Here is a 14,284-nt window from a genome sequence, read left to right on the forward strand (position 1 = left end):
CACTTGCTGTAATCTACCTGCACATTTAATAATCTATAGCTTCTCTTTTGAAGTTAATTTCTAAAGAAGCAGCAGGAAACCATTCTTAAAATAGCATCTCCCTCAGAATACTTAACCCTGAGTCAACAATTCTTTTTAAAATTATAAATATTCATTCGTTCATTCATTCACGAAATTGTTAAAAAAAAAAAAATAGAGGGGTAAGACAATGGCCTAACTACAGATCCCAATTAAGCTCTCCCACCCCCGTCCCCAAGGCGGGGCGGGGTGAATTCTTTGCTAGGCACCCAGTGAACTCCTCTCGCGAACAGCCTCAGTGTAAAAGGGGGGAGCTCCCAGCTCTCCTTAGCGCGCGTCTGTCCCCGGGCGGTGCCAGGTGAATCCTGGCGGAGCGGGGAGGCAGAGCCGGGACTCGCAGCACCCGGCACGCGGCGCGAGCTGCGGCTGCAGGTTAAGCTTCACCCTCGGCGCCCTCGTGGCTTCCCTCTGGTGTGCGCCCGCGGCGGCCAGGCGAGAGGACGCGCTTGGCCTGATTCGTTAACTTCGGGGGCATTGGCCGCGCTCTGGCAGCCCTCCCGGGTCTCCCCCCGCGCCCCTGCAGCGTCTCGCTTCCCCGGGGCTCCGGAAGGGAAGGAGGCGTGTCCGGAGCAGGCGGGAGGGACCGGTATAAAAGTGCTGGCGGCGCGCCTGCCCGGGCTTCACTTGCCGCCTTGCGCCGGGACGAGGAGCGCTGCGGGAAGCACGGGCCGTGGAGAGGGCGCTGCGCTCGGGCTACCCAATGCGTGGACTATCTGCCGCCGCTGCTCGTGCAATATGCTGGAGCTCCAGAACATCTAAACGGAGTCGCCACACCGCTGCCTGGGCTGGATCACAGCGCTGCCTTTCCTTATGAAGAAGACACAAGTGAGTAGGGCGCGCCGGGAGCTTGCCGGCTCTCCTAGAAAATCGCTCCCGGAGCCGGGGGGAGGCTGGCTCGTCTCCGCACCGGCTGCCGGGGCGTGTGGGGCTGTTCCCGCGGGACGAGCCAAGAGGGTGCGAGGGAGGCGGGCGTGGAGTGCGAGTCGGAGCCGCCCTGGTCGGGTGAGCCAGAGAGAAGGAGTGGGAGCGATGAGACGGAGCTGGTGTCAAGTTTGGAGTCGAAGCCGTTAAGTTTGGAGCTGTCAGTAGGGAACGGCAGTTCCTGTAAAATGGAAGGATATACTGCTCCTTGGCCGGAGAGTTATCACGGGAAGGCATTTCTTTGCACGGGAGATTACAAAACAGCTCCCAGCGCACCACGCTCGCTCACTCTCGAACCCAGGTTTTTGTGCAGCGCCTAGGTAGGTGGGCGCGGGGCTCGTGCGGACTCGGGTGCAGCCGCGGGAGCGGAGCCAACGGGAGCTCCTTAGCAGCGGCGCTCCGCGAGGCGGGGAACCTGCCCGCCAGGCCCGGAAACTTGGCTCTGCGCGGTCTTTGCCAGGTTTGCGGCTCTGGGTGAGTTTCCAGAGAGCCATCGATGGGGTAATACCACCACAGTGCACCCACCTTCTTCCATTACAGAAGAGGGGAAAAAAAAAGTTTGTTGTTGTCGTTTTGTTTTGCTTTTTAAACAGGCACCTCTAATGATAGTTATTGAGGTAATTCCCAGTGCGGCTAAATTGTGCATTATACATAAACACTGTGAGTAAAGCACCGCCCAGGGGTACAATTAGACTTTTTTTTCCCCTTGAAGCAACTCTGGCTTACAGTTCGGGAAGGCCCGCCACGGCACTCCCACCCGCAGCTCCTTTCTCCACTGCGGTTCTCACCTCTCCGCTTCTCCCCCACGGATTTATCTGTGTGTCCGCCGCGAACTGGGTAAAGCTGCCCTTTCACCCCCCAGGAGGATCTATCAGAAACTGCAATTCCGAGGGGTGGAAGTGGTGGGGTAAAAGGAAACGGAGAATTTGTCCAAATCGTCTGTTTAAGATGAAGGTATCCATGTGCTGAAAATGCTCTGCTGAATGAATTGCTTTGTATCCTATTTTGAATTGATGTGTGGGCCTGAGAAATGTACACATTCAGAAGGAAGGAGGAAGAATGGAGCCCGATGCACAGGTGTGGAAAGGGTAGGGGGAAGGGACCTTTCCTGGCGGAAAGGAGGTTTGTGCTGTCTGGAGGGCAGCTGCCCGAGACCAAGGAGCAGAGCACGGGTTCCTCTGGAAAGCGGATTAGTTTATAGGCAAAGCATTGAATACCACACCCAGGATCACCACACTGTGCTCTTGAAATGCAAATGTTAGAGACTGGCACCGAAAGAAAAGTTTTAATGTAATTATTTGACTGTGCAACCTTTCTGCTTTGTGGAATAATAAGCGCAGGGGACCAATTCCTTGTTCCAGGAGCATCTCCTCACATGAATGGTAGTGGTGAGACCCAGTGGAGAAATTGCTATGTTCTAGTTTAGGGGGGGGGGGGGGGAGAAACCTAAACCTTCTTATTTAAACAAGAACACAGGAGCCAGATCAGGTTAATGTCCAACACTCCAAAGGGAGACGATGGACTATCATGTCACTTTGAGAGTCAGTAGGATTGATGATCCTTGCACCCTTCCTTTGCAAAACAAATGTGAGCTCTCTAATCTCCTTTCTCGCTTTGATTAAATGGCTGTGTAAATCGGATTACATGGAATAATTCCATTGAAAACTAGAAAGAGGTCGATCTAGCCTGAAACGCGGTGGCGTTAGTGACTCAGTGCTGCCGACCAGGGACATTTGAGACCGCTAAGTATTTTAGAAATGTGACCTGCTCCAACCAAGTTAAAGTGCAAGCCCTTGGGGGATCTTGCTGATGTTAAAGGGTTTGCAGGCAAAGGAGGGCAGTGCCCTTGTTGAATGAAGGCATTCATTGCCTGGGATCTAATGACCTTCAAGGTTTCCTTTAAGGATACTTCTAGCAATTCCACATTCTTGCCACTACAAAGGAAGACACTTGGAAATAGTAGGAAATAAATAAAATCATGGAAATAGGGGAGGGGGATTAGATCCTCCTTCATATTGTTAAATTTCCTAATCTGGAAGAAAGAAATTTTCTGTGCAATTCTATGTGGAGGGAGAATAGCATAAGGAAATTAGACATTAATAAGTAAGGTCATTTTTTTTTCTACTGCATCTAATGATATCCTTGCCAGGGAGGAATGTCTATTAATGTTCAACAGCTTAAGTAATCATTTATAAATATGGTATCCATACCAGAATTCTATCATAAAGGAACTGGCTCTGTACATTTCCATTACCCAAGATACATAATGAGAATTAATAATAGTAATAATAGTGATAAATTTTAACTTGAAATTATAAGCTCTCCAAGAATCCCAGGGACACACAGGCATTCTGGCTTTTCACTCGAGCCAAATAAGTGTGGAAATTCCATCAACAACCACTTGGGGCTTGATAAATGATTCTGTCATTTATTTAGCTTGAGTGATGGACTTCAGTATTTGGAAAAGAATTACACGGGCAATAGTCCTTAGGAGCAATTGTAACAATAAATTGAATCATGAACCTACAGAAATGAATGTGCTTTGCATTTTTCAGATTTCTGCTTGCATTTTATTCATATTGTGTGGTTTTACATCTTCAGAAGAGAATTGTGGCTCTGGCTTAGAAGGAACATCTATTTCAATGTGTAATCGTTTTTTCAATGTAATGCTTTGATATACTGGTATATTAAATAACAATTGTGCAGTTTATTTGGCAAGACTGGTTAAAAAGGAGCTGTCAGTTTAATGGGCCCGGAGCCATGTTTATCAATGTTGTACTTATATTTTAGTTTTGAGATGGTTTGTGAGAGTTTTCATGACTGCTGTCAGTTTTAGAAATACCAAGACAGGAAAAATTCATCTTGCAAACAGTGTAGAAAGGCCATTTTAAGCACACATTAGTTCTCAGAAAAGAAACAAATAGAATGCTTGTTAGTTTTTGTTATTCCAAAGAAAATACCCTCTTTTGTCTTTATGAAATTTGTCATCTGCGTGATGATGCAAGTTTTTAGAAAAAATTAACATTTATGAAAAGAGCATTTCTAAATTTTGTCCTTAAAGTCACTCAATTTGGAATGCATGCTTTGAATAATTCTAATTTATATACTTTTAATTGATACATTCTGCCAAGACTTTAAAAGTCAAGTGCTAAGTCAATTACATTTAATAGAAAACAAGGAAAGTAACCATATGGAAATCTGAGAGTCTGAGCCAAACAAATTAAAATTGCTGAATTTTTTTATTTATGTCTAACTACCGATTTGAAGATAGCAATTGTGAGTCACATTTTTTCCTTTAATGATAAGTGACTGAAATTCCTCCATCACCATAAATAACATAAAAAAAAACAAAACAAAAAACAAAACTCTGCCCAAATAGCTAGTCAGAATATTGAAGGAAAGTTTCTTGCATGGTCCATTGAACCCCACTGCATGGGCCTTCCCCATCCGTGCCTAGGGAGTACCTAAGCTATTATGGAGAGATCGTGGGCTCTTGCTTTTGAAGACTTAAATTCTGATATCTGTTTTACCACTGGTAAGACAAATGACCCTCAGGCAAATGGTTAAACTTCTTAGGATTTCCAGGTTATAATCTATATGATGATTATCAACTAGTTATAAAGATTCTTCTCATACGATGATTGTAAAGGATTAAACAAAATTTTTTATTGGTCTTTATCCCAGCACAGTTCCTTGCTATAGTACAATCAGAATTTATTGTCCCTGAGATGAGAATCTCCTTGCCAGCAATTTATAAGCCAGAGAAAAACTGACTGTTGCATCTAAATGATGCTGAACCAGCAAAACAGAGAGACCAAGTTTTTATAAATCTGGCTCTATGGATTCAGTGCCTCCCATTATAGGTTGTTATCTGTTTATAGACTGTAATTAACACGCATCAAACTAGGACTGTGTGAAAACAAAGGCACTATGTGGCATGAGCCCTGTTAAATCCTTTAAAGTTTTTCTTTAAAAGTAAAACAGAATAAGAGCTTTAGAATTGAAAATAAAGATAGGAACTGGAAGTATTATTACCATTATCTGATTCCCTTCCATATTTCCACATTCTTGCGAAGTTGCCCTGGTGTGATTCTGTTTACTGTGAACTAAAGGTACTTGCTTTTCTGAGGGAGGCCAAGCATTCGTTTCTGCAGGGTATCTTTACCAGGCAACATGCAGTGACTTTTTTTTTTTTTCATTATGCAAGTTTGTGAGGTTTTTTTTTTTTTTTTCCTTGATTACCTTAATGTTCCCTTTTATAAATTAGGGTGTAAAGCATTTGGATATGAATCTGAGGAATGATACTTTATCTTTGTTTTCCAGTGCATGAATCACAAGCGGCTGCAAGAGACTCTTTTTTTGGTGTTAGTCACCTGTGTAGTCAGAACAGTTTATAAAACAAATTGAGGGAACGCCAGGATGCTTTTATAATCTACACTGTTTCCAGAGTTATTTTGTATAGACTTTGTCTCATAGAAACCATTGACTGTAGCTTACTAATTTATAGATGCAGCAAGATGTTTTTGCCTTTTCGCTTAAGTATGTGTCTACTAAAAACTGTTTACAAGGGTTAGGAGTTTGAGAAAATTATCATTATTTCATCTCTACCTATTTTCTTCTATTCAGAAAAAAAAGGAATTGGGCGGAGGTGGCTGATTTTCTTATAATTAGGCCTCATGGTTCTTTTTTTAAAATCACAATGTATGTCATCTAAAGAAAGACTGTTCTTTATGTAGCTCTCTTTCTCTTTTGGCTACATTTTACTGTTTTTCTAGGTTGCCACATTGACTTGGATGTTAGGGGATGGAGTTCTTTTGCTAGCCCAGATACTAAGTTGTATGACTCTGGGAAGGCATTTTAATCTCTTCCAACCTTGGTTTCCTCAACTATAAATTGAGAAGGTGGGAGTAGGTGATTTCTAAGTGCCTTTCAGTTCTAAAGTTTTTGATTTCTGAGATACTAGTAAAATAGAGGTTTGAACCACATGGCATTTAAGCTTCCTTTGATTTGGAGATTTATGTAGCCATTGCTTTGGTGTGAATACAAATTATAACCATTGTTTTATGATTATGAACCAGCCAATGGGGAGAAGTGAAAGAGATTTAAGTATAAGATGTTGTACTTTGGGCCATTCCATCTTCTACTTGATAATTATAATAAGAATGCTATTTATAATTCCTATTTTAGCCATATCCATAGTTGAAGAGGATATTTTTTTCTTCTTAATCTTTAAATTCTCCAGGGGAGGAACAATCCTAAGGCAAGGTCAGACAGTCAGAGGAGGTAAGCTTACAAAAGGTCATGAATGCTTCCCAGTATTTGCTCCTCTTTGCTGCCTTTGCAGTCTCCAACATCTGTGTGCAGGGAGTGGAAAATGGAGAGAATCTGGTCATGCAGTAGAGGTATTAGTGGGCAGAATCAGAAGAATGGGTCCTATGTGTAGCTCTGGCTTCAGTGCCCATCACTGAGTCTTAGTAGGCTTGGGCAAGTCTTGGGCAAGTCATGGGCAAGTTACAGGCAAGTCTCTGAGTGGTAGAATTATCTGTGAATTGCACCCTAGAGTTAATCCTGAGAAGATCATGAAGAGGAGGGTGTGTAGCTGGACATAGAGAAGCTGAAAGAGGGAACAGCCCTTTTGCTTCAGGGAGAAGATAGTTCCTGTGGATGACCCTTGGCTGAGTCTTTCCTTGCCCTGGCTTTTTGCAGATCTTATACAGTCTCTGAAACACCTCTTGCTTGGCTTCTTTCCTTAGCTTCTCTCTAAAACTGACATTAGCTCAGGGTTGGGGCAAGCCTGGTAGCCAGTACTAGGTTTTCCTTAGCGATCAGAAGCCACGACAGTCCTCTTCTTGTTGACATGAGAATATCAGAAGATCAGGTGGACCTCTCCTCCAGACAAGGGACCATGGATTTCTCAGAAAATACAATCATGACAATGATGCCAATGCTCGTCTCCTCTAAATGTCCTCAGTCAAGTGAACTACCTACTCAAACAAACAAAAGGCAGGGATGCAGACAGTTAAGCAACTAACAGTAGCTATAGACCAGCTACTAGGATGCAGGAATTCAGCCCCTGACTTTGCAGGTGTAGCTGTTGCCTTGGGGCTTTGAGTGCTGCCCATTAGAATGTGGTCTTCATGGGGGCCCTTAGGGTTTCTTTTCTTTGTTCCTGGTGCACAGATAGCTCAAAAATCCAGCAGTCACCTTGCAAAGGATGCCTTGCTCCCATGGGAAAGGGCATAAAAGGCAAGAAAAAGAGAAAACCCACCGCCCCTGCTCACTTGAAAAAGTATGCCACAGTCTCTGTCACCTTTACAGAAAGGGCGTCTGCACTGCGTAATGTGCTTCCCCCTGCAGACTTAGGAGGAAAGAGCACAGCCCAGAGGGGGCCGTTGTGTTTGTCTTGTATACACACACTCTGTCGCCCTTTCAGGAGCAAAAGTTCATCTTCTGAACAAAAAGCCCCGTGGGTGCTGAGAACTTTTGCCTCTTTTTTACCTTGATGTAAAATCTCTGAAGCTAATGACCTTTCCATTTAAGTGCCTTGACTAAACTCCAGGATGCAAATACCTCTTGTAATTGGCTTGTTTCTCCTAATGCAAGTGTTTGAATGGTGTAGTAACCAGCTCAGCTATAGTAATGACAACTTAATGGTGGCTACTTACCGTGAGGTTCCCTCTTGTGCTGAGTTTTCCACCACCTCCTTGGGGTCCCTTTCTCAATGCCCTCCTAAGCAACTGTGTTGTGAAAACACACAGGTTCCTTGATTTCCAAGAAGAGTGTTGCAGAGAAAGTGGTTGTGTTAGAGATGCCTTCCCTTTCTCCTGGGGTGTGTTGTCCATATGGATGGCTATCAAAATTTATATTCACTGGAGACCTTCGGATGAGGGCAGAGGGAGGAATGGTGGCGAGGTTTCATATGAAATGATTTCTAATGTGATCTCAAAAACCCAAGGATTGCAAAACAAGCCTTGGCAGTCACACATCATTATTTATGGTTCTGTGTCAACCTACAATTTAATGCTTCTGAAACCGTCAACACGTTAGGGATTTAGGTTTTTGATGGTCAACTAAAACTTCCTGTGATTGCTTTAGTTTGGATCTGGTAATTTTAGAAAACTACTCTATTTATCTGGCCCTGCCCAGGCATTTCTGATGTGTTCCATTAACTAGAGGATGGACCAACACATGTTATTCTACTGCTTGTTAGAAAGATAAATTATCACAGTAGAGGGGAGTGGTTGGTGCTTTCCGCCTCCAGGTGGTCCAAAATGAGCACTGAAATGCAGGAATAAAAGGGAGGTAGAAAACATTCGTGAAAAATGAAAATCAGGTTATTAGCATAGTGTTTTTAATATTAGATAAAATAAATTCTATGTAGAAAAGCACAGGGCTACAAAATAGGGTTCCTATAATTCTTGTTTTTGCATCAATTGTAATAGTTCTTTTTTTAATTGTTAAAATTTTTCATTTTTAAACCCCTGCCCGGGAAAATATTTTTAAGGTTCTAGTACATATGTGTTTATGATGTTCTATGACCATAGTATTATGTCTTAACAATATTTAGAAAATAGTAGACTTCCCCCAACTATTTGAAACCTGGATCTTTTTACTCCTAAACAATTCAATACACTTTTAAATCCCAAACTGATTTGACCATTATTTTAATTCTGTAGAAATGTCACACACAAATGTTTCAGTTTGAAGAAAGGAAATTTAATATAGTTATGTGTCCAGTGTTTGACATTTAAATGTGTGGCTGTTTTAAATAGCGTCCATCACTGTTTTGTAAAATCAAATCACCCTGATGCTAAGATCATGCCAAAATGGCACTTAGTAGAAAACTGTTCCAAGATTGATTAATTCATAGAACTTTTCATCTGGGAGGTAGGTACTGTTTTTTCACAGATGAGGAAACTGAGATAAGGTCTTTCCTCTGCCAACTCCAAGTGGTTATTGCCAAGACTAACAACCAAAGAGATTTAGCTGGCTCAACCCCAGTGTATCCATGAGGCTTATTCAGTACCTCAAAGATACACATTCTGGGGCGCCTGGGTGGCTCAATGTGTTAAGCTTCAGCCTTTGGCTCAGGTCATGGTCTCAGGGTCCTGGGATCAAGCCCCGCATCGGGCTCTCTGCTCAGTGGGGAGCCTGCTTCCCCGCCACCCCCCATTCTCTGCCTACTTGCGATCTCTTTCTCTCTCTGTCAAATAAATAAATAAAATCTTAAAAAAAAAAAAAGATACACATTCTGTCTATAAGGAACATTGAATCAAAAGAGAAAAGCAATTCAGATGTTAAAGCAGCTGCCAGTGATATTAATTTAGACAACAAAAATTTCATGATTCTAGTTGCCTAGCAGAGTGGCTTATCCTAGATGCTTAGTAAATACATGGTGAATGTTGTGGAATGACTAGATACCGGATTCAGGTTGTTAGGGGCTGATATATTTTTTAAGAAACTTTGTTGTTGTTGTTAAAACAGAAAGCAAATTTTAACTACCATATACAAACATGTCCATTATACAAACATGTGTTTGGTTGGTGATTGGAGGGGCTAGTTGGTTCACCATTTACAGCATTAATTTTCAGTGAATATGCAATGTCATTTACTAACCAAAATGGGAGACCATGCAAGAAAATAGAAAACAGTAGATTGGGTTCTAGATCAAGTATATTATTGGTTCTGCCACTTACTAGCTATATGACTTGTAGTAAGTATTTCTCTCTGCACTTTACTTTCCTGATTTTTCAAATGGGTGCGGAAATAACTACCTATTATAGTATTGATGTGATGATTAAGTAGGATAGTGCCTAATAGCACAGTGACTTCCACTTAGTAGATAATCACTTCAGTCTCTGCTAGAGTAATCCTGGAGCGTTACAGCAAATCCACATGCTGTAAAAATTATTTCATTATTAGCCATACCTGGCTTTGGCTATAAGACTTGCATTCTGAACAAATGAATTAAAGTAATCCTTAGAGATTAATGGCTTAACTGCCTTGTTTATATATTATCTACTTTTTTTTTCTTTAACACTCATAAGCACTCAGTAAATTCAACAAAATTTTTCCCCAATTTGATCTCCTTTACCTTTCTTCCCTTCCTGAGAAAGGAGACAGTTATACAAAATAGGCCAAAAGACAAGCTGCTTTCCAAGAGAAAGAATAGCTTATTGAGTAAGGAAGTGATAGGACTAGTTAGTAAGTTAGTATCTGGCTGCTCAGCACGGATGAGGCACCGTGCCACACACTGCACAGGTAGGTCTCATTTGATTCTAGTTTAAAAAAAAAAAAAAAAGAAGAAGAAGAAGAAAAAGAGAGACAGAAAGTGTTAAGAGGGAGATACTGATTTTTTTACACAAATAAGGAAACTAAAATTCAGAGAGATTAAGAAAATTTGCCCAAGATTAAAAGAAAAAAATGCAAGTAAGTGGAAGAGTTTGGTTTTCAAACCAAGCCTGCCTAATTCTAATGACTAGATTCCTCTTAACGACTGGAGTAGAATGCACCCATCTTTCAGTATAAATGTACGGAGCCATGCTATCTGAAAGGCTTGCACTTGTGTGTGTGTGGATGATGTCCTTTAATCTTACATGGGCAAGACTGAGAGCAGACCAACCTGAGTTTCCCCGTGAGCGACCGGTGCTTCTGACCACCAGCACCGCCTCAGCACCACCCAAGAGTGTAAATGGTCGTGCTGAGTAATGAGACCCCCACAAGTTAGGGAGCCTGGGCTTGGTCACCAGCCTCTTCCACTCCTGTCTCCTTAGCCATCAAATGCATGCCTCATCTGTTGTGAGGGAGGCCCCTTAGAAACTCTAAAAATGCCTTTTACTTTATGGAATTCAGAATTACTGCCAAATCCTTGGTGTCTTTCAAAGAAAACGATATGGTTCTTGGCAGAGGGCAGATTTTAAAATATTTCTAAATTGTGTTTCAAAAAAACTTCTTGGGGGAAAAATAATGCATCAGGGATTACTGTAATCAATTTGCTCTGACCCTCTTTCATGCTATTTTTGAAGACAATTTTAAGTGGCTATGATCATATTAGAAAACTATTTAATAATAATGTCCTTATGCATATGTCTGGCTTTTAAAACTACCAGCCATTTAAGTTGTGACCTTTGCTTTGTGATTCCTTGTCCGTTCAGTTCAAGTGCATGAATGGTAAAAATAATTTTTTATGTTGATGTTTGATTGTTTAAACAAATGCCTGTCAGAGTACCTTTATAAGCAGTATCACTGTGTAACTTAACAATACTTTACTGGAAATGAAAGCCTTAGCTAGAAGGAATCATTTGAGAGCAGGTGAAGGAGACAACAGAACAGAAGTGTGATGAACCAAAAAGACATCAGTTAGCAGACCTGCTTTGGTCGGCTAAGCTGGTTATCCTGAGCCCCCGTTTTCCCATCTGCCGAACAAGGAGACCAATAGTACCTTTCTCAAAGGTGGTTATGAGTAAATGAAATAATCCACAAAAAGCCCTTAGTCCAGTGCTTGGCACATTGGAAATACTAAATAAAATGTTTGCTATTATCATGAGCATTAAACAAATGGTAAGTTTATCAATATCCATGACTTCTCTTAACTGCAAGGTCTCCACTGTCCGCATGAAAGGGAAAGTTGAAGCCATTCATTCAGACAAGTTAGGCTTCAGATTCACTTTAGTCCTGAATAATTTGATTGTTTTCATTCTCTACTTTAACAAAAAATTGAAAAAGAGCTAAATGTGCATAATTATAATCGCAAGGTAGTTTACCTAGGAGCAGAGTTACTTCTTTCTATCATGTGCCCAAGGTCACAGAGCTAATACGAGGTAGAGCTGCTTTATGAACCAGGTGGTCTGAAACCAGAGTCTACATTCCTAAACTCTGTGCTACACCTGGAACTGGAGGGACAGAACAGGAGCCCTTTCCATGAACTGGTGAGTGATTTCCTAATTTCCCTATCCGGGAGAAGTCATTTTCAGCATCAGCAGAAATACAGCCACTTGTCGAAGGAGAATGGAAAGAATGCTTGTGTCTGAGCTCCAGGGCTCTCCCTCTGGCTTTTGACTCTAGCTTGCCGGGGGATCTTAGGCAAATTATTCAGCTTGGCTTCAGGTTTTCTTACCCAGTTACCCAGAATTTCCTCTCTGTAAAATAATAATTCTTAGCACCTTTCCTTCCTGCCTGCCTCTCTCTCCTCCCTTTTCCTTTCTCCAACCCCCATCCTTTCCTTGATTTCCCCCTTCCTCACTTTTTTAACTTAGAAATAGTATGTTGTATACCTGCTTTGCAATTGTCACTTGCGGAATCACACTATTATAAATAATTTCCCGTCTTAACACATTCTACTGTCTACTGTCCCGTCTTAATACATTCTACTGTATTGATAAGCACAAAATTAATTATGTTTGTGCAAAAGCGCTTGACTCATTGGCCTCAAAGACACCTGAAGGAACACAGACTTTGTAGTTAGAAGGAAGCCCAAGTCCTAGCTCTGTTATTCACCAAGACTGTGTGCACGTTATGAACATTCTTCCTCTAGGCCTTGATGTTCTCATATGTATAATGGGGTAATAAGGGTAATAGTATGCCGTTGAAAGACTACAAAGATTAAATGAGCTCATAGATGGAAGTTGGTTGACCCAGAACCAGTGTTTGATAGGTGGTATCTGTAATCTTTCCGGGTGTATTTTACCAGCAAAAGATCAGTATACATCAGACTATGTACTGTTTCAGTGTGTTCCATTTGTGTGGTGGCTATAATAATTTCAAAATCTATTGTCATTGAAAAGCAGAAATTATTATGGGTGATTATGGGACATAGAATTGTGTAGCAGTAAATAAATTGAGGTTAGTAAGAGGTCTGGATCAGGGAGGATCAGCATCCTCCTTTGTAACTAAGGATGCTGACTGACACAGGGCTTGACCACCTCACAAACTTGTGTGTGAGAGAGAGGTAATTATTAGAGTAGTGCTCTGTAGACTGTGCTGTACTACTCAGGGGCCTAGGGTCATATTATTACTCTAAGCCTTGAGTGATTAAAAATTCAAACTTTCCAAATCCTTAAAAGCTTTGTGTTTATTAATGTCTTCCAGAATAAGCCTGAAGCAGCTTGATAGCATGTGTTGATAGCTTTGTAGACTTCTGGATCTGGAGTCACCTTTTCAGATTAGATGACTTTGATTCACTTAATTCTTGAAGTATTCTGATTTTCTCATTTGTAAAATAAAGCTTATAATAGTGACTAATTCCTCGGACGGTTGTGAGCATTAAATGAGCCAGTACACGCAAAGGGCTAGTACCATACCAAATACCTGGGTAAATGCTGGTTGCTTTCAAGCAAAATGCATTTTTGCATTCAAAACTTTTTTTTTGGAGGGGGGTGCATGTGTTGAATTTATTTTTTTATTTATTTGTATTTATTTTTTTAAAAGATTTTATTTATTTTAAAGATTTATTTATTTATTATTACAGAGATCACAAGTAGGCAGAGAGGCAGGCAGGGGTGCGGGGGCGGGGGGCCCGCGGGAAGCAGGCTCCCTGCTGAGCAGAGAGCCTTATACAAGGCTCCATCCCAGGGCCCTGAGATCATGATCTGAGCAGAAGGCAGAGGCTTCCCTCACTCAGCCACCCAGGCGTCCCAGCATGTGTTGAATTTACTACATGTGTCAGAATCAAGAGTTTGGGAGTGTTTTCAGTGTGAATTCAAGTTTTATTTTCTTGTAGGTAATTAATTGTGTTTCAAGAGTAAGGGCTGGATTGTCCAGGTCAATCCCCAAGTATGCTTTGTGTCAATCAAGACAGATGCAAGTTACTTTTATCAGTCCATTACTTCAGGTAAACAAGCATTACGTTCTTTGACAGAACATGAAACTATTATGTTCCCTTTTGATAAAGCGCTGACTTGTTCAAAGCACTTATGAAAGACTGAAAACAGCTCTTGTTTTCTAACATTGTATAATCTTGAGGCCATTTCTAGAGGTTTCTTGACCGAATCTTTGATCATCGCTACCTCTGTGATTAAATTACCAATGTAGAAATGTGTGAAGTAATTTTGGGTTCAGTTCAGAGTAGATCTAACAAAAAAACTTGAAACAAGACTGTGAAACCAAGGAGAAAAATTTCTTTTACATGCTAATATATATATAAAGTCCATTAATTTCAAACTCAAAGGAGAATGGGATGAAAACATTGACATTATACATTTTTGTAAGTGATTGAGGAGGAGAGCTGGAGTACAAGGAAGCTTATTAGTTTTGCATCTTTCCCTGAAAATCTGTGTCCTGGCATTTG

At 41.4% G+C, this 14,284-nt stretch overlaps 1 protein-coding gene across 2 annotated transcripts in view; it reads left to right on the forward strand.

Annotated features, from left to right (window-relative positions):
• The first annotated feature begins 693 nt into the window (after positions 1-693).
• The window catches only part of KITLG (KIT ligand), an 85,182-nt gene continuing 71,591 nt past the window's right edge, over positions 694-14,284 (forward strand). The window contains exon 1 of one of the 2 annotated variants that reach the window (XM_080810332.1): positions 694-903. In XM_080810332.1, the coding sequence (XP_080666458.1) occupies positions 889-903 (15 nt within the window). In that variant the 5' untranslated portion in view covers positions 694-888. The remainder of the gene's footprint in view (positions 904-14,284) is intronic. The other variant, XM_080810333.1, reaches the window with a different exon arrangement.

Source organism: Martes martes, assembly GCF_963455335.1.
Source record: "Martes martes genome assembly, chromosome: 8".
Classification (NCBI taxonomy): Eukaryota; Metazoa; Chordata; class Mammalia; order Carnivora; family Mustelidae; genus Martes; species Martes martes.